Source organism: Sorex fumeus, unplaced genomic scaffold (assembly GCF_029834395.1).
Source record: "Sorex fumeus unplaced genomic scaffold, SorFum_2.1 ptg000061l, whole genome shotgun sequence".
NCBI classification, from domain to species: domain Eukaryota; kingdom Metazoa; phylum Chordata; class Mammalia; order Eulipotyphla; family Soricidae; genus Sorex; species Sorex fumeus.
Window position 1 is genome coordinate 17,230,020 of NW_026606118.1, and position 21,500 is coordinate 17,251,519.

General features: G+C 37.8%; 1 protein-coding gene across 6 annotated transcripts in view; it reads right to left on the reverse strand.

Moving 5' to 3' along the window:
• The window catches only part of STXBP5 (syntaxin binding protein 5), a 180,483-nt gene that overhangs the window by 116,462 nt on the left and 42,521 nt on the right, over positions 1-21,500 (reverse strand). For all 6 annotated transcript variants that reach the window (XM_056126390.1, XM_056126389.1, XM_056126394.1 and 3 more), the window contains exons 5-7: positions 16,836-16,970; positions 14,233-14,296; positions 7,691-7,774 (exon numbers count right to left, since the gene is read on the reverse strand). In XM_056126390.1, coding sequence (XP_055982365.1) covers positions 7,691-7,774; positions 14,233-14,296; positions 16,836-16,970 — 283 coding nt within the window. The remainder of the gene's footprint in view (positions 1-7,690; positions 7,775-14,232; positions 14,297-16,835; positions 16,971-21,500) is intronic.

Consider the following 21,500-nt stretch of genomic DNA (forward strand, 5'->3'; position numbering starts at 1 on the left):
TCTCATGATGGAGACGTTACTGGGACGGCTCAAGCAAACTGATGAACAACAGGAGGACTGTGACCGTGATTATGTATCAAACATTAACTCATACATAAATCCTCTCTTTCAGGCCTACATAGAAAAACTACAACATTTCCACTAAAACTCAAACCCAAACGCTGATTTTGCACAGGGGTGAAGGTACTGCATGCTGCCAGCCCAGGCTCAGTGCCCAGACCCATCTGTTCTCCCAACCAGCACGGGACAGGCCCTAACACCCCAGAGCAATTGTAGCACCGTAGAACAGTCCTCTGGCTGTTAAACGATTTCCTTGAGCGGGCCCATTAACATTGTGAGACTTGTTGTTACTGTGTTTGGCATATCGAATACATCGTGGGCGAGATACTCTCGGTAGCTTGCTGGGCTCTCTGAGAGGGGCGGAGGAATCAAACCCGGGTCGGCTGGGCCAGCTGCATGCAAGGCAAATGCCCTACCATTGTGCTATCGAATAACCCCAGAACAACACAGGGGAGAAATCCCAGTTAGCACCAAAGGGCACAAACAGCACTGCATCCTCAGGCCCTGGCACTGAACCGCCAACCTCTGGCCAACTGTTATTGGTGGAAGCCCTGGGCCTCCAGAACCCTGCTTGGGGGTCCCAACACCCTCAAAAGTGATCAAATTCAAGTGGAACTTTTTAAAGTATTTTTTAAAATGTGACAAAATTCTTTCTTTTACAGCAGGTCCTCAGAGAATACTATTCTGTTCTGAGTGATTCTTATTTAGGGGTGGGGATGTGGGAGGTTGGAGCTCAGTGGTGCTTGTGGTTTACTCCAGGCTTGGGGCAGGGATCACTTCTGGTCGGGCTGAGGCCATAAACTATTGGCTGTCCCAGGGCAGGCTGAGTGCCTTAACCCCTCTACTATTTCTCCAGACCTTCAATGTCTTTTCATTTTAACAAAGATGAGAATAAACTTCTCCTCCGATGTCAAGGATTTTGTAAATCACTTAACTTAAGCCTTTGGGGGAACACTAAGTGCAATCTGAGTGTAATGTTGTGTGTGTGTGTGTGTGTGTGTGTGTGTGGTGTATCTATAAGTCAGTGAGACAGAAATGAATAAACTGTTTCAAAAGCAAATTTGTCTAAGCACTAAAGAAAAATATTTTAAAGGAATAAATGTTTCAGTTCTATATCTGTAGTAGGAAAGTGATTCCGCTAAAGTGTTGATGTCAATATTGTGAGTAATGAACATATATTTTTTGAAAAAGACTTCTGACGACCTTGAAATCCAAATGTACTCAGCAACGCACAAACTCCATTCTTTGTACTTTACCAGGTTTCTATCACTTGCTTTTCATTCTGTTTGTAAAACAACCAACCATGAAACCAAACTATAAGTCACTGATAACTGTCTCCAGATCCAGGATAAAGAATAGCCATTGAAATAAAGAGGTATTAAATAGTAAAGAACTGCCTAAAAACAGAATAGTACTGTTTTTAAAATTACATTTCTCCCAATACTTTGGTTATGATTTAAAAAATACAGGAATTTTTATACTTACTATTGATAAAGGTAAAGGTAAAAGGTAAAGGCCCTCCCGTTGATCGTCGATTTGCTCGAGCGGGCCCAGTAACGTCTCCATCGGAGACTTTGTTGTTACTGTGTCTGGCATATCGAATACTCTCGGTAGCTTGCCGGGCTCTCCGAGAGGGGCGGAGGAATCAAACTCGGGTTGGCCATGTTGGCCGCGTGTAAGGCGAGCGCCCTACCTGCTGTGCTATCGCTCCAGCCCACTATTGATAAAAATATGTAATTTTTCATGAACTGAAAAATCATCTGCAGAAACTTCCTAACCACAAAATAAGGAATTCTTCCCAAGTATACTCAAAATTTATCATTTAGACATCAGATAAAATGGGAGTCGTTCAATGAAAGAGGGGCACTGTTACAAAGTCACAAGCTAAAGAGCAATCAGAAATTTCTCTGACCACACACACCCAAGATCTGTACCAACTAGACATTCTGAACTGATAACATAGTTCCATGGAATAGATTTGTGCCAATGTAAAAAAAATAAATAAATTTGACTGTAGTAACAACCATGGAAAGGAATGCAAGTAATTCCTTGGTCGGGAGAATAGGAAGAGGAGGGGAAGCATTTTGTGAAAAACCTTAAATTCTAAACCCTCACTACGAATAATATAAAATAATTTTTTATTGTTGCTGTTTTGGGGGGGCTACACCTAGTGGTCATAATGGTGATCACTTCTGGCATTGCTCAGGAAACCACATGTCATGCCAGAGATAACTCTGTAGGCCCCCAAATTTCTTTAATGTTTAATTTGTATGCTTACAAAAATGTGAATTAAAACTCAAGGTAAACGCTTTTTACATAAACCAGGAACAAGCTAAATAAACATAAACTTATGGACATATAGCACAAACATTTCACTTAGTTTAGAGATCAGTTTAGAAATTAGACCCTACCTTTTTATTTAAATATTAAATATGAGGTATAGTGTTATATATATGTGTATACACATACATGCATACACGTATACACCACATATATACACATATCATTCACTAAATATAAGCTTCATAACTTTGCATTTATGTTAAATATCTGTCCATTACTCTCTACATCATTTGGGAAACAATTTGGATATGATAGGTGTTATTTGGTAAAATTCACCAGTGCTCTTCAGAAGTCTTTCTTTATTGGAAATATTTTCACTATAAACTCATTTAAAGGGCAGGAGAGATAGTACAATGTGTAGGGCACTTGTCATTTCCTACAGGATTTTCTATATTTTCTTCCACATTAATAGATAAGAAAAAGTGGGGCTGGAGCAATAGCACAGCAGGTAGGGCGTTTGCCTTGCATGCAGCCTGACCTGGGTTAAATTCCCAGCATCTGATATGATCTCCTGAGCACGGCCAGGAATAATTCCTGAATGCATGAACCAGGAGTAACCCCTGTGCATTTCTGGGTGTGACCCAAAAAGCAAAAAAAAAAAAAAAGATAATAAAAAGATAAAGATATATTTTATATCTACCTACTTTACCATTTCTGATAACTTTTATACTTTGAATAGATAATTATTTTCATTCATATCACATGCCTTTATATAAAAGTGTTTTTTACATGTCCTATAATAGTCTACAAGTGACAATTTTTTTTGGGTTTTACCAGTATAAGGATATATATTATCTTTGTTTACAACAGTTTTTTTTCTTGTATATAAAATTCTAAATTCATGACTTTTTCTTTCAGTAGTTGATACTGCTTTTAAGCAACTAAAAACGATGCACTTTTATCTTCTCTCCTCTACAGTACTTTTTCCTACCCACATCATCTGGCTGGATTAAACTATTCTCTAAGTTGTATTTTAAGCAATTGAAATATATATTTTGGTGTAATTTACTCATATTCTTTTTGCTCTAAACGTCACTCTAGTTTACAGGATAACAGTTTTAATCAAATTTGGAAAACCCAAAATCATTAATTCTTTAAATATATTTTATGTCTCCAACTCTGGGATTCTTGGTGAACCTGATAGTCTGCTTGAGGGCCAAAGTGATAGTATAGCAGAGAAGGCATTTCCCTTGCATGCAGCTGACCTGAGATCAATACCCAGCAACCCATATGGTCCCTGAAATCCCATCCAGGAATGATGCCTGAGCACAGAGCCAGAAGTAAGCCCTGAGTACCTGTGGGTGTGGCTCATAAAACAAGACAACAAAATGCCAGACTGCTTGAATATACAGCAGTTTGCTAATATTCTGCTCAGTTTTGATATTTTATGTGAGTATTTCACTCTGCCATGTCTTTAAATTCACTATTCTTTTCTTTTGCGGTATCAAATTATCTTTAATTTATCCAGTTCCAATGGAAGACACTTTTTTTTTTAGAAAGTCTACTTGTGTTTTCCAACTCTTTCATGTCTTTCCTCAGTATGCCTATGTTCTCATCTATCTTCTAGAACATGTGGAGTCAATATAATATTTGTTCTAATATATTCTTATTTGGGCTGGAGCGATAGCACAGCGGTAGGGCGTTCGCCTTACAAGCGGCCAACATAGCCAACCCGAGTTTGATTCCTCCGCCCCTCTCGGAGAGCCCGGCAAGCTATTGGTATTCAATATGCAAAACACAGTAACAACAAAGTCTCCAATGGAGACGTTACTGGGCCCGCTCGAGCAAATCGACGATCAACGGGAGGGCCTTTACCTTTTATATTCTTATTTAGTAATTATGTCTATGAATCTGCTTACTGAATTTCACAAATCTATCTTTACTGAATTTCATTTGAATGCTAGCCATTATGTAATTTATTATATGATTTAAAATGTCCTTGAATCTCTTTTCTGAGATGCAGTTACTGTGAAACAGTTCAAAATTTTCAAGACTCACTTTTAAGCTCTGATAGGTTAGCTACAGCTAATTTCTAGAGTAGTACATCCCAGGTCCAACTGTATTCTTCTTGAATCCTGTGAAACGGAGGATTCTCCACTCAAACGGGAATATCAACTCTTCTGTCTTGTGTGTGCTTTGGGTATTTTCCTCTGTTCCTTTCCAAAGGTTTCCTCTTCCCTCCACCACCCCACCCCCCCCCCCAAAAAAAAGTCACTCATGCTGTAGTAGGTATTAAACTTAAGACGCAAGCTGAGCAGCTCTATGCAAACTTTAAAACTTTCAATCCTGGGCAGTTCTTGATTCACTGCTGACTTGCCTTAAAAAACTAGATATTTTGACTTTTCTGATTTCCCAATTCTCAACTCTACGAAGACAGCTGGTCTTGTACTTCAGAACTCCCTTTATGTACTGATACCTGACAAAAATCACCAGGTCATAAACTAAAGCATTTCATGAGTGTACTTCACCTGTTTCCATTCCCTAGAGAATCTGTGCTCTGCACAACCTGCCAACTCATTTCTAGAAATTGTTGTTTCACAAATGGTCAAAGGCAAGAATGAGAGAGATGGTCAACAAAGCTGAGATTTCAGGGGTGGGACACTGGAGGGAAGTGGACCCTCGAAGGTGGGTGTTCTGATGGGATGGTGTGTGTCTGTACTATCACAGTATTCTAAATCATGGCATGTCAAAATAAACTTAAAAAAAAAAAACTGCAGGGGTTGGAGCAATAGTACAGCAGATAGTGCATTTGCTATGCACACAGTCGACCCCAAGTTTGATTCCCATTATCCCGTATGGTCCCCCAAGCACTGCCAGGAGTAATTCCTGAGTGCAGAGCCAGGAGTAACCCTTGTGCATCGCCAGGTGTGACCCAAAAAGAAAAAATAAAATTAAAACTGCTGTTTCATGTAGATTTCCAGTGTAATATTTAAGTTGCAAGGATAAATCCAATTGCAAGGATGATTCTATAATGGCCTGTCAATACCCTATTTAAATTGCTCGAGCGGGCCCAGTAACATCTCCATTGGAGATTTTGTTGTTACTGTGTTTGGCATATCGAATACATCACGGGGAGCTTGCTAGGCTCTGCCGTGCGGGCGAGATACTCTCGGTGGCTTGCCAGGCTCTCCGAGAGGGGCGGAGGAATCGAACTCGGGTCGGCCATGTTGGCCGCTTGTAAGGCAAATGCCCTACCGCTGTGCTATCGCTCCAGCCCGAGCTATTTAAATTACAGAAAGAAAATAAAAGTTCATTTCTAACAATTTTTAAACTTTAATGTAAAAGAAAACAGGTCTGTAGGTCAAATCTTCCAGAGAAATAACAGAAGTCATTTATTAAAACCTTTTTTTACATTATTTTAATATTATACATAATCCTGATTAGTGAATGAAATAATGTGTACTAATTGATAAGCTTAGGAAAAAGTAAGCAACTATGGAACAAGAAAATTCTCTTTCAGTCATTCTTACAATCATATGCAAACATTTCAAAAGTTACCAAATTGTTGCTATAACTCCTTGTAATTTCTAGTCTGAGTTACTGAAAACATAGTTTTGAAAACCCAACATATTTTCTCTTAAAAACAATCAAGTAAGTAAATACACTGATGTATTTCCTAAATTTAGTTTTAACCAATGAATTAGGTAACAAAAATATTCCCAGTATACAAACTAAGGTCATCACCATCTCACACTTAAATAACTCAGTTTCACGGAAAAGATCTTATTCTAAGTCTGGGTCAGAAATAAATGAAACTATTAGGTATCCTTTGCTATAGCACAGAGAAAGAAAACTACCTAAGACTATTACCAACAAAGCACTCAAAATCCAATCAGAGGAAGTTCAATAATCATAAACCAGATAATTTAAAAACTAGGATTATAACTTAAAAGAACTGGAGCATATCAACTCAGAATTTAGTGAAAAGCTAAAATTAAGAATAAATTTGTCCTCACTGAGATTACTGTAGAATAAACTCTGAAATTTAAACCCTAAAATTAAAAAAAAAGTATTTATCATATCTTTTTTATATGAACTGAACTACAGCAAAACAAAATGGTAAATAGTAAATTCCTATTTTACTGAAGAGCCAACATCATTTATGAAGTACTCTTGCTAAAAATAAAAAGTACAACTGGTCAATTCTCAATAAATTATACAATTCATAGGCCATTAGAGGGTAAAATACACTATTAAACAATAAAAATGCAATCAGGGATTAATCTTGGCTGAATCATCACAGGCAGGTTCAGTCTCAAGGTCAAGCTCTCTGGAGCCTTATCAGTAACTGGGGTAGGCCAAGTACCCACCCTGCCAAGAGGGACGAGGCCCCCACACACATCCACATGGCTTACAAACATCCATCTTCCCCACTAATCTCAGAGAAACACCAAGCTGCTGAATCATCACAACTCCTGGAGTGTGTAGGCACAAAGGAGGCCACACAGCACCTACAAATTTCACAGTACTGACACCGTTGTAGGAGCACAGGGAAATGACATGGGAAAGTTGCATAGAAGCATACTAAGCTAATGAGCGAAAACAAAATCACAGAAGGCTCAACCTCACAGCTCAGTAAATCCTTATACAATGACTTTAGTCACACCATTCATTATGAGATATATGTTGTAACAAGAAAATAAAAAGTAAATTATTTTGAGCCCGCTAAGGGGGCAGGGCTTGAGGGCTGAGGAGGAAACTGGAGATAATGGTAGAAAGAAGGTCACATTCACATTGGCGTCGGAACAATCAATACCTAAAACAACTATATCATAAACAACTTTGTAAATCACAGTTTTTACATAAAGTTTCAAACATCAGAAAAAAGAGATGACATCAGAAAGCCCTAGTCTTCGAAATACACTATCTTAAACAAAAAATGGCAAAAAAGAAGAAATGATGTCAGGAAGAAAGCAAAGTGACAGGAGAGGTCTAAAGTTTAAAAGAGACAAGAGATCAATCAATCAATATTTGGATAATAAACTGTAACAGTCAACAAATTACCACATGTATAAAATAAACAGAAAAACCTATTAACTTGAATGTAAATAGAAAAAATAGAAAAAGTAACAGTACCTTCATAGTACCTGGTGTAGGAGAAATCAGATGGCGAAAGTCACATGGATGGAAAAAAGATTTTTTCTATCTTTGAGTAATAAGAATATAAAATCTATATATTTTTGAGTGCGTTAATGAAGTTACAACTAACACTACCAATTAAATTCTTAGAAAAGCTATTCTGAACTAGAGAAATGACAAAGCTTTTGATCTACAAAAATGTTATTACCTCATCATATGTATATCTGTAGTCTGCTTTCTTTGATTTGAGGTCCCATAACACTACTGTTCCAGATTCAAAGCCAATCAAAAGCTGCAATAAGAGAAAATAACACGTTACCTAGAATACTAATGATATAAAAAAGTTGTTGACACACACACAAAACTATCAGTTACATGCTTCAAGCACGAAATTATACTGAAATATCTGCATTGTTAACTAACCACATAAATGACAAATGAGAATCGTGCATTACATGTGTATGCCTTGGAGGATTAGGAACTCAAATTGAATCTTAAAAAGAAAAGAATACCATTTAGAAGTCCTTAGTACTCATTCTTATTAACATGGTAAATTATTAATAAATATCATTCACAAATGATTTACAGTCTACAAACTTTCCTAATCCAACACGCTATCATTTATATATTAACTGGTTCCAAACTACACCCAGCCTAGCTGCAGTTCACAAGATTCAGATTCATACTTATAGTACTGAGTTTCTTATTTTCACTTCTATATTCGCTGCAAATCACATATTAAGCTGCTCATCCAAAACATTGGGTTCATCTTTAACTCTAGTCTCTTCTCTGACAAGAAAAGTCAGCAAGAAATTGTTTAATTATCTCAGTATCTACCCAATTTACTCTCCCTCCCTTTCGTAACTGTTTTTCCTCAGTACAATGACATGAAGAGTTATCTGATCTCCACTTGTCACTCTGACAATATGCCTCTAATACATTTTTTTTTTTTGCTTTTTGGGTCACACAGGCGATGCTCAGGGGTTACTCCTGGCTCATGCACTCAGGAATTACTCCTGGCGGTGCTCGGGGGACCATATGGGATGCTGGGAATCGAACCTGGGTTAGCCATGTTGACAGCGTGCAAGGCAAACACCCTACCCGCTGTGCTATCACTCCAGCCCCTCCAATACATTTTTGTTTGCTTGTTTGTTTTTGCTTTTTTGGTCACACCTGGCGATGCTCAGGAGTTACTCCTGGCTCTACACTCAGGAATTACTCCTAGCGGTGCTCGGGGACCATATGGGATGCTGGGAATCGAACCTGGTTTCGTTGCATGCAAGGCAAACACCTTACCTGCTGTGCTATTGCTCCAGCCCCTCCAATACATTCTTACTCTCTTGCTTTTGAGTCTGTTTCTGACATCTCCAACCTAGGACATTCCATTCAAATGCCATCTATTTTTGCTTGACTAATTCTCTGAACCTTTGCAATTTTTTAGGTCATTTCCTCCAGGAAGCCTTCCAGGACTAATATAAGTTAAAACCCTTCCTATGTACCCAACAGCACTCCTTCCTTTTATTTCTTAATCTGCAGGGTCATGAGGCATGGTAAAAAGGTTTTTTTTCCCCTTATCTGAATTCTCATGGAGACTGGTTTTAACACTGGTTATTTTCGACAAGGTATGTTTTATTTTATTCAACACTGGATCTCAAATATAAGGCATATCTTATGAGCAGCTTGTAAACTTTATGTTGTGGATGAATAAATTCCTGAATGGCATGCATGTATCTGCCTGAAAAACAATCACTGCCTATTCAACCTCTGCTGCCACGATTCCTTCATTCTGGAATTTTTCAAATCTAACTAGTTCCTCTGTTTGAAACCTCTGCAGCCCTCGATTCTTTACTCGCCACTCTTATACTCATTTTTAAGTCTCAATTTAGTGCTGCCTCCTTGACTGAGCCTAGCTTCCACCTTTAGGCCAATTAAGATGCTTGTTATCACGACTACAAACATTATCTGTATCTTCAGTATTTAATATACTGCCCCATGCTGTCCACTGTCCTGTCCTGTCAATGTCCTCCCGTTGTTCATCAATTTGCTCGAGCGGGCACCAGTAACATCTCCATTGTGAGACTTGTTGTTACTGTGTTTGGCATATCAAATACGCCACAGGGAGCTTGCCAGGCTCTGCCCCATACATAGGCGATAATAACCACTTGTTAAATAAATATATAAACAATTATGCACTCTGTAACTGTTCATGAATGTGCAGATATAAATAAGAACTGAGGCAAACTTGTAATTTTAATGAAACAGCAATTTAATGAATTTCAGATGCCAGGAGTTTCTAGAGGTATCAGTCACCAACACTAACAAGATAGGTTTTCCCACCTTGATAGAAACTGATTTTCCTAACCCTGATTTTTGTTTTCAAGGCATTGTGAGATATACTTCTTGTAACTAAAATCTGATTTTATTTCATTTTGTTTGGGGGTAACACCTGAAAATGTGGTCAGGATCCACTCCTGACTCCGTACTCAAAAAAATCACTCTGCTCAGGGAACCACAAGGAGCCACAGGAAATCACTCTGCTGGAGGGAACTGCATGGAGTTCTAAGAATCATTTTCTTGAGGGAACTACATGGAGTGCTGGGAATCACTCTGCTCAGTGAACGACATGGAGTTCTAGGAATTATATTCAGATCAGCCATGTGCAAGTGCCCTGCACCATCCCTGCAAATTATACTCTCTCCAGCCCCAAATTCCTTGTTTTGTTTCCTTTTCCTAGTACATGCAAACATATTGGATATTACCGGTGTTTTCTGATTGAGGGATGTAAATAGAAACATAAGGAATGAGATGAACAAGAATAAAAGTTAAGAACTGGTTTACAATGTAATCCGCACTAAACTGTCCAGAACACAGCTAACCTAAACTCTAGTGTTAGATCTGCTACTCTGTCTGCTTCAACCTAAGTTGAAGGGAATAATTTTATCCATAGAGACCTACATTAGAGAGTTAAAGCGAACTTTTACCACTCTAGTCAGCTACAACATTCTACAGCTTTTAGAAACCTGTGCCCACAAGAATCAACTTAAAGACATGGTCCTTCAACTTAATTATATCAATTCTTCTTAGTAGTAGTTTTTTTTTCTACTCAAAGATCCTAATGTATGTATTATTGATCAGTCCTTTTAATTTTTTCCCATAATGAATATGAATGTAGTTCTTTACCACACATCAATAAATAATCTATATCCTAGACAAAAAAATATAACCTAAAACAGAGTACCCTGGGATTGAAATCAGAGAAATTCAATAATCAAAACTCCAGCTCCACAAACATCTAATTTTGTAAACACAGGAACATATAATTCACCCAGTCTTTGCCTCATCATCAAGAAAACAAGGAAAATGCCATCTATTCCCTTGTTGTGTTGCCTTAAATACCTCAGGTGAGCGAGATGTTCTGGCATTGGTCTTCTGCCTCTGACTTAACATAACACCCTCCAGTTTCATACAGTGAAATACAAGACTGCACTTCTTCTTAGAGCTGCATAGTAGCCCATAATGTATATACAACACAGCTATTTGTATGCACTCATCTGTTGTTGGACAATAAACGTGCTTCCATATCTTAGTATCACACTAAGCATTACAGTGTATAAGTGTGTATACATCACTTGGAATTGATGTTTCTGTGTTTCTTGAAAAATGTACCAAGAAGTGGGATTGTTCTTGGCAAGTATCACGTAGACTCTCTATTCTTAATTTTGTAAGATGTCTCCATACTGTTTTCCACAGGAGCTGAACCAGATGACATTCCCACTGAGTGAAAGAAGGTTCCTTTTTCACCATATCCCTGTCAGCACTGACCAGTGGCTTCTAGTCCTTTTGACAGACACCATTTCCAACGGTGTGAGGGGATATCTCATTGTTGTTTTTTATTTGCATTTCCCTGATAATAAGTGATGGATACTATTTAAAAATAAGCCTGCTGGATAACCTTATAACCTCTTGGAAGAGTCTGTTCATCATCTTTTGCCATTTTTTTGACGAGGTTGCCAATTCGTCTGTTGTGTTTTGTGCATCGAAGACACGGATTTTAGACAAGTTATCTCGTATCACAGAATATAAAGTGGAGAGATAGTACAAGGATCAAAGCACAGGCCTTGCAGGATGTTCACCCCTGTTTTTTCATTAAGGCAGAATCAATACATTTTCATTTAAGTTTTTATTTGTAAACAAGTTCAGCATATCATTTTGTCCTCACGAGATACCAAATTTTAAAAAAAACTGCATTTCACAGTTATTTAGTTACATAGTTACATGTTTACATTCTCATATACTTTTCAAATTTTTCTTCTTTAAATTATTAATTATACCACTGACTACCTTACACCAGTGATTTTTTTCCCCACGTCTCTCGCTCGCCTTTCTCATACATGGACAAAGACAATGGTCTGAATAACCCTTTATCTTTCCATTGCAGGCACAGCAGACTTTTTTTTTCGGGGGGGGGGGGGTGATAAATATGATCATGTCACTCCCCTTTATAACATACATAAGTGGTCTTATAGGATAAAAACCTATAACATATAAACCAATAAACATATAACCCTATAACATATAAAACCCTCTAAGTTAGGTCCCTAGATGGCCCGATCTGATTCACTATTCTCTTCCCCTTAATCTCTAACACCCCTGCTCATGGTGCCTCAAAGTGTGATCTTGGCACACACTTTGCTGCTTCCTGCCTCCCAGATTTCACCTGTGCACAGGTTCTCTCTCCTAGGAATGTTCTATCATTTGTGCTCTTTTGCTTCTAACTAACTCCTCGCTCCCTTAATTCTTATTTATATTCGTGTCTCCCAAAAAGTCCTTTCTCAAATACCCCTGTTTATCTTTTGTTTGCTTTCCTTGAGAGTGGGGGCACACCTGACAGCACTCAGGGACCACTATCCACCCATGTTTGATCCCTGGCCCCACGTGGGCTCTTGAGCACTGCTGAGGGCAGCCCCGGAGGTCCAGCGCCCAGCACCGCCAGGTGTGACCATGGAGAGAGGCAACACAGCATCCAGAGCCTTGCACGGAACTGGCCTGGACGGCAGGGGATTACCAGGAGATGTGCCAGGGTCCCCAGAGCCACTAGGAAGGTCCAGGAAAAGGGAAGAAAAAAAAACAAAGATCCAAGTTACTCTAACTTCAGGTAAAGTTTCTCTCAACCGTACAGCAGTTGGACTATAAATGATCTCCAATCAAGGCTACTCTTGTTTTCCCAATAGCAAGGAAGAGAAATGTCGTAAATGCATAGGCGTGATCATTTCCACTGAGGAAATGAAAACCCTAGGTAAACTCTGTCACAAAATCCACAAGCTTCACTTCACTGATTTCTGGTTGTAATAAATTATTAGGCAAATATCATAACGCTGTATAAGTAGAAAAATAAAATTAAAGCAAGTAATCTGGAAGACTTTAATATTAGCAAAGATTTACAGTAAGAAAAGTTTTATTTTTAAATATAGTCACAAACGTTAGACACAGACTGTGAAAGTAATTCATACCAAAAAAAATTAGTGTTATTTTAAAAAAAACTACATTAATTTGAGCTATCACTGAAATAAATTTAAGATGAGAAAGATAATTCTAACATAGAATACATTACCGTATTTTGAAAACTGTACAATTACAAGTATTAAAAAGAATGGGCACTGGTGGAGGGATGGGTGTTTGATCATTGTACAACTGAAAGCCAAGCACAAAAATTTGTAAATCTACAACTGTACCTCATGGTGTTTCACTAACAAAAATTAAAAAAAAAAAAAAAAGTAAATGATGAAGAATGGGCGCTGGTGGAGGGATGGGTACTGGATCATTGTATAGCTGAAACCCAAGCACAAAAATCTGTAAGTCTACAACTGTACCTCATGGTGTTTCACTAATAAAAATTAAAAAAATAATAATAAAAATAAATAAATAAAGCGAGTTTCTGACAGATTACCAGTGATCCAGAGGAAATAGTCTGAACATGTCAAAAATAAGTAACCTTTAATTTTATTTACTATGTTTTGCTTGTATTATGGGCTTTTATTCTTTGAAATTATAAATGAGGCAGGTGGCTCCAGGGAACTCAGAGGGGATGGGACAGGCTTGCAGGAATATGACCCTAAGCAGTCCTGGGCACTAGGCACAGTGCTGGTGGCCCCAGAGCACTGAGCCCAAGGAGCACTGTATCTCCTGATCTGAACAAGAAAGAGTCAGATCCACATGGTTGGGTTGCTGAAGCCGGGTGTAGTCCCAGTATATATATATTTATGTACACTTGTATATGCCTGTATATATATATGGGTATGTGAATATATAGCATATACACATGGAATAAAAAATTTACAAATAACTCAGATTCATTTACTTGTTCACTATACATAATTAATTAGGTATATAGTATACATAATGTAATATATATATACATAAATATATATGCTTTGCCAACTATCTTAAATTTACAAGATATATCATCAGAAAATAACTTGCCTATCTAAAAAGTCATGCATTTGGGGCAGGAGCAATAGCACAGCGGGTAGGGCATTTGCCTTGCATACGGCCAACCTGAGTTCGATCCCCGGCATCCCATATGGTCCCCTGAGCACCGCCAGGAGTGATTCCTGAGTGCAGAGCCAGGAATAACCCCTTAGCATCGCTTGGTGTGACCCATAAAGCAAAAAAAAAAAAACTAAAAAATAAAAAGCCATGCATTTAAGTAATAAAATCATGTTTTAGGGAAAAAAAACAAACAAACCCTACCTTTCCTTCATCCATCGGATTATCACTTATATGAACAACAGGACCTGGGTGAGACTTAGATGACCTAAGGAAGAAAAAATAATTTTGCTCAATGAAAATTTCAATACAATATTCCTTACAACAAGAGTAATTAACAGAAAATAATACTATCTTAAAAGGAGGAAAGCATTCCAATAAGTGATGAGTAACAGATATAGATGCATAACAGGAATCCCAGAAAGAAAGAGTGGCTCTCACATTGCTCGAGGCAGCAAGATTTACAATTAAGTATGCTCTCTGCAACAGGAAAGAATATTCTATTCTGCGTTTGATAAGAGAAAATCTGTTCTCATGGTAGAACACATATTTCATATTTTTAAGTAAAGTAGAATCTAGGCCACAGATTACAGTCAATTCTAGAATTTTACCTAGTTCCATAATTTACACCAAAAGTAGAAAAATTTTATTTTTAAAAGCACCAACAAAATACCTACACTTGTTTAGAGTGAAAAAAAAAAAAGAAGTGTTATAGATAAAACGAGGTCGAACAAATGCCTAATAGAACAGGAATCAGCAACCTCATCTCATTAACCAAAGGCATGGGTAGACAGCAGTCCACATGAGAGTGACATTGTGAAATCATGGTTATATCAAGACAGTAGTGGATTGACTACCATGATCAACTCAGAGAGTAGACCACAAAAACCCATGTTTTGTAGCAAGAGGCTGGGATACAATAACCGTATCCCAACCACAGGAAGGAAAAGAAGGCTTAATATACAATTACAGCTGTACCAACACATTATGAGCAAAGCCACAAATTTATTCATATGACATCATGATATAAAGATAAATCCTGTAGAGAGCAATAATGAAGTGACATCTCTTTAAAAATAAAAGTAAGTGTAGCAGAGATAGCTCAAAGGGGTCCAATATATGTCTCACTTCTGACAGCCCCAAGTTCATTCCTCATCAATACTTGGCCTTGTAATCACTAGCTGACTACCACCATTGACCCGAAGGTTCTGCAGCATGCGTGGGGAGCCCTCCCTTACACACAAACAAATAAAAACAAAAGCCAAAATGTTTTAAATTAATTTGACCAATATGATTCATTTTTAATTTTAGCATCTTTATGTCTCATAAAGAAAAGAACTTAAAGAGAAGATTGTCGAAAGTTCCTGAGGATCCTTATAGCTCAACCTATTTTTTGCGTGGCTAATTTTTAAATCAAACATTGTAGCACTGTAGCACTGTCCTCCTGTTGTTCATCGGCACCAGTAATGTCTCCATTGTGAGACTTGTTGTTATTGTTTTTGGCATACTGAATATGCCACCGGGAGCTTGCCAGGTTCTGCCGTGTGGGCAGGGTACTCTTGGTAGTTTGCCAGTCACTCCGAGAGGGACTGAGGAATCGAACCCGGGTCAACCATGTGCAAGGCAAACACCCTACCTGTTGTGCTATCGCTCCAGCCCAAATCAAACATTCTCATATATAATTAAGGAAAATTAATGGCAAAATTAATTCACATCAGGAAAATATTTATTAAACTATTTGTCAATTAATAAAATCAAATAGTTTGTTTTTCTTATTTTTGCTCTTTTGACTTTGGGAACACATCAGACGTGTCAGAATTCACTGTAGGATAACACTCAAGGATCATCCCTGGACATTGCATGGGCGTCCACATATGGTGCCAGGGATACACTTTACCTGCTGTACCAACCAGCTCACCAGTGTCAAGTAGAAATTTATTTATTTTGGTTTCGGGGCCACACCCTGCAGTACCAAAGCTTAATCCAGATTCTGTACTCAGGGATCACTCCTGGCAGGCTGGAGGAACGATCTGGAAGGTCACAGAAAATAGAAATACCAGGCAGGCCCAGGGAGATGCCAAGGCAGGAAAGTGCCCTATCCACTGTATTTTTGACCGTCGAATAGAGCAGTGTTTCCCAAATACTATGGCAACCCAATGAGGGGTTAAAAATGTTTAGTGAGTCACAATCAACATTTCTTTTTTTTTTTTCTGTAACATTTTATAATAATTTTATTTTCTTTTTTTTTATCATTTTTTTTATTAGTGAAACACCATGAAGTACACTTATAGACTTATAAATTTTTGTGCTTGGGTTTCAGTTATACAATGATCAAGTACCCATCCCTCCACCAGTGCCCATCCTCCCCCACCACGGGTCCTAGCATCCCTCCCACCCCCCATCCTCCCCCCCCCCCCCCCCCGGTCCCACCCTGCCGCTGTGGCAGGGCATTCCTCCCTGTTCTCTCTCTCTTCTTTTGGGTACTCACAATCAACATTTCAAAAAAAAAAAAAAGAGATCAAGGAAATGGTGTGTTTTTCACCTAAATAACTCTCGCTAAACATGGCACAATTTTTACACTTGTGAACATATGCGGACACTACAGGTACATATAGCTTTGCGCATACTACAAATAACCTGTTTAAAAACTGTCAACAGAACGATGCTTACAAGGACTAGCAAATCTATATTTAGTATCAAGAATGTCTGACCTATTAATTACATATGGATTTATTGATAAGCTTAAATAAGGATATTATTGCACATGCCACCGAGACTTTCAGATACAAATATTTGCTCAGACTCACAGTTCAATGGCTTTATTCCACATAATGACGTAGCCTGAGAGTGTGAAGGACTCCACATTGACAATATGTATATTGCCTCGTTCCGTGCCCACATAGAGCCACTTACTCTGGAAAGGCAGATGGCAAAATGTAACCCTGCAAGAGAAAATATTTCCAGAAGAACATGTGAGTAATGTCTAGTAAACCTTAGAATTAGAGAGTTATAGTTATGATTATGTGTATAATATATATAATTTAGGAAAAGCAAAAATGACATACAATCAGATATATGTGCTCACACAACATGCTTGAGAGAAGGTGGATTTTCAAGTTACTATGTGTTTCAAGCCTGGCCGTGAGCAAATTTAGTCTCCAAGCCACAAACTATGCTCACATTATCCCGCTCTATTTCTATTTTATTGTAACCACTCTATTTCTCAGTCATGATTTTATATACTAACCTTTAATTCAGTTCCTGCGCTTACTATTTCTCCCAGGAAAAAAAAAAACAGTTCCTTCTGCTCTTAATCTCCTTTCAAAGTTCAGTACCACTTAATTCAAATTAAAATCCAATACTTTGTATCTTCATCAGGTATGCCTTGTGAGAACCACCTTCCTCACCAACTTTCACATCTTTGAAAAGACAGCACTCCCTTAAACTAAGGCTTTAAACTCAGAATTTTGTCGGCAAATTGTAATTTACAAATTGTAATGTACATCTCTTCAATTTTACTGTCATCTCACTTGATTTCAAGCTAAAAAATATGGAACATCCTATCCTTTTGCTAGCTAAAAAAAAAAAAGAAACACTTGGGTAAGCAAGTTAGTACAACAGATAGGGTGCTTGCCTTACATGTGACTAACTCAAGGTCGAGATCCTTGTTGGCCCATATGGTCACTGAGCACTGAGAAATTTCTGACTACAGAGCCAAGTGGAACCACTGAGCATGGCCCAACCGCACCCCCCCCCCCCGACTCAAAACTACTATATTATTATAAAGTCACCTAATACTTCTTTTTTTAAAACCCACCATAGGGGCTGGAGCAATAGCACAGCGGGTAGGGCATTTGCCTTGCACGCGGCCAACCCGGGTTCGATTCCCAGCATCCCATGTGGTCCCCTGAGCACCGCCAGGAGTAATTCCTGAGTGCATGAGCCAGGAGTAGCCCCTGTGCATTGCCAGGTGTGACGCAAAAACAAAACAAAAAAACACCATATCTCTTAGTTTCAACGAAGTAGCAGTGGAAATAATACATGATGGCAATCGTCTCTGCTGAACTGTCAATGCTGATAACAAGAACTGAGCAAGATACAGAATTTGGAACAACTGCTCGTCCCATTAACAACCTCAATTACAGAGAATTTTCAAGATGAAAACACTTATCAAATAACTGCACGCACAATTCATGCTCTCACTATTTCCTTGGGGAAATGTCCATTTAGACGATTAGTTAAGGTTCATCACCTCTGTTTCCAAGCCATTTTATACGGCAAAACAACCATTCTAACAACATTTAAATGTACTTCACATTTTCTTCTTTGCAGCAGTGAAAGGAAATGAACCCAGGGCCTCTGCATTTGCCTTCCTTCTGAGAGGCATGCCCAGCCCTCTCTAAGTATGTATAACAGAGAATAGAAATATCTATCGAATCAACGGAATAGTTTATTGAACCCTATTATTTCACAATGGCATATTTGATATGCCAATAACAGTAACAATAATGGGTCTCATTCCCCTGACCCTGAAAGAACCTCCAATACGGAAGCGTTAGGAAAGATGAGTAAGGAGAGGCTGCTAAAATCTCAGGGTTGGGACGAATGGAGACATTACTGGCGCCTCTAGAGTAAATCGATGAACAACAGGATGACAGTGATACAGTGAGACAGTGATTATTTCACAAAGACAGTAAGTTAAATGTGCCTTTTTGAAGACAAAGCAATAGAAATGCAGATGTCAGAATGTCCCTAAAATTAGAGAGTCACAAGATAAATATTTTTTTATTTCCTAAAGAGGCTCTACCTTTCAAAAACACTGAATTTTTTAAAACAATAGACAATTTCTGTTTTATTGCTGGTTATGAATAACATATGATGTCGCATGGCTGCAGTAGGGTCATGTAGTTTTGAAATTCCGAAATTTTAACACTTAAATCTGGAGGGATTTCTGCCAAAAGCCACTGGGTTTTGAGATCTGCTCCTGAGTCTTTGGGATCGTGGCCATTGAGCAGCTTGATGAAGAGCCAGAGAGGCCGTTCGTGGGTGATGACTTGGGGTCTCGTTGGGGTGGGGAGGACAGGCCCAGCTCCACCCCATCCAACACTGAATTATTTTTTAGGTATAAATTCTGACAGTTTCTTTTTTTCAACTAATATGTTATTGCCATTTAGCATTATGTTAACTTCAGGAGCACCACATATTTATATAAGCCAAGTTAATCTCCATAAATCACAGTTGAAATATTTTTTTTCTGGTAATGAAGACTTTACGAACCATTCTTCGCTAAAAAGTAGCTAAACTTTGCATACAGAATTAAATATAAGTGTACTTTCAAATATAGAGAATTATTAATTATTAACTTTAGTTTCTCAAAAGAGCTTAATAGCACCATGATCAAGTTATTACATTCACCTAAATATTTACCCAAAGAAAAGAAAACCATATGCCAATAGAACTCCTGCACACAAATGTTTAAAGCAGCTTTCTAATAGCCAAAAACTGAAAACAGTCCAAATGCCCATCAAATGAATAAAGAAATTGTGTTGTAAAATTGTGTTGTAAAAACTTGTAAAAAGGAATAAACACACAATAGTATCAATGGACATCCAAGTGAAAAAGCTATGCAACAAAAGGCTTATTATAAGATTTATGCCATTTATGTACAATTTACATGCAATGGTAAATGCAAACAAGTCTATTCCAATGGAAAGATCAATAGTTGCCTAGCTATGGTGGAGTTAGGGCGAGTAACTAGAGAGGGGAGGGATTACCAGAAGGAAGCACTCTGGGGCATGGTTAGGTTAGTAGTTACCTTGGTCATGTTTCAAAGGTCCACACGTGTGTCACATCTTGCCAGGTCCTACACTTTAACCAGGCACCCTTTATCCCATGGCAATTGTGCCTCCGACATTTTTATAATTTCTTGCTCTCAGGTATTTGTGAATTCAATGATTATGAAAGCAAACTGTCATTCTAGTTATCAGATAGGCACAAGGTCTGAAGTGCAGGAGACAGCCTGGAGTGCTTCGCAGCTGTCACTCAGCCGCACACTCCCTTGTGTAAACCACTCAATCTCTCACGGTCTCAGTTTCTAAGCAGTAAAGCACACCTACCTTACAAGGGTCACCTGAAGAGCAAATAAGACAAAACATGGAACGCTTAAAATAAGCCTGACACAGCTAAGTGTTCGATACACGTTAACTGCGTATTATTAAAACTGAGTTGCCCTCTACCAATTGGAAGTTTGAGGGGAAACTCAACTGCATGGAAATTAGCAAGAAAATGCAATTGAATACACAAAAGAACACTGTCTTAGCCATCATAAAAACTTTCTTCTGAAATGTGCCTTACACTTAAAACAGAAACATAATAAAATATTTTGAAAATTCAAAAATACATCAGAGCAAGTAAAAATGATACAAGGCGGGCCAAAAAAGAAAAAAAATCAGGAATACTAACTTCCTGATCTGTCCAACTATTTTGCATTTCTCCATTATTCTTCACTCTACCAAAGCAAAGACATAACTACTTTCTGAATTTATTTACATTAACCTTCTTTGACTTAACAATAACAAAATTGTCCAAATGGTATGTCCTTATTTAAATGGATCTCTTCAAAGTCCTTAAAATTTAAACAAAAAAAATAAATGTAGCTCCTAAGGATAGGAAGTCGGGATATATCACACAGTATTTTCTGTTTCTAGCATAGCAACAGCATACCACAGCTGTTTCTGAAATATTTAAAAGAAATGGAAACTTAAATCTCCAGTTAAAAAAAATTAGAATTTCCTGAACTCACATTCTCAATATTCGTACCATTCGAGAACTTTTTTCAGTCAATTATGAAAACAACTTACACTGTTGGGAAAACATGATTATTTCATATATACATATGCATTTTCTAAAAATTTTTGAAGAAAAAACTAAGACTTCTAACATCTAAAATATTCATTAATCTTGGCACCAAGACATTAATATCATTTGTAGAATAAAATGAAAACAATTGCAAATCACAGAAGTGTATTCTTATACAGTACCACCAAACTTATAATTTCTACTACAATTAATATAAGAACTCTTCAGACTAGAAAAAAATTATAACTCTTAACATATAAAAGTGTAAAAAAAAATCCACAACTAAATAAAATAACAACATGGCAGAAAAACGTCATTTTTGAAAATGTGGATCCCTTGAGGCGGAGCAATAGTACAGCGGGTAGGGCATTTGCCTCGTTCACAGCCAACCTGGGTTCAATCCCTGGTATCCCATACAGTACCCTGAGCACCACCAGGAGTAATTACTGAGTGCAGAACTTGGAGTAACCCCTGAGCATAGTTGGGTGTGACCAAAGGGAAAAAAATCAAAAAACAAAATATGGATCCCTAAAACATACTACTTGAAAAGAAACGCAACATTTCCTACTTATAGACAAGTTGAATCTATCATTAATTATAACTAAAATGTAAAA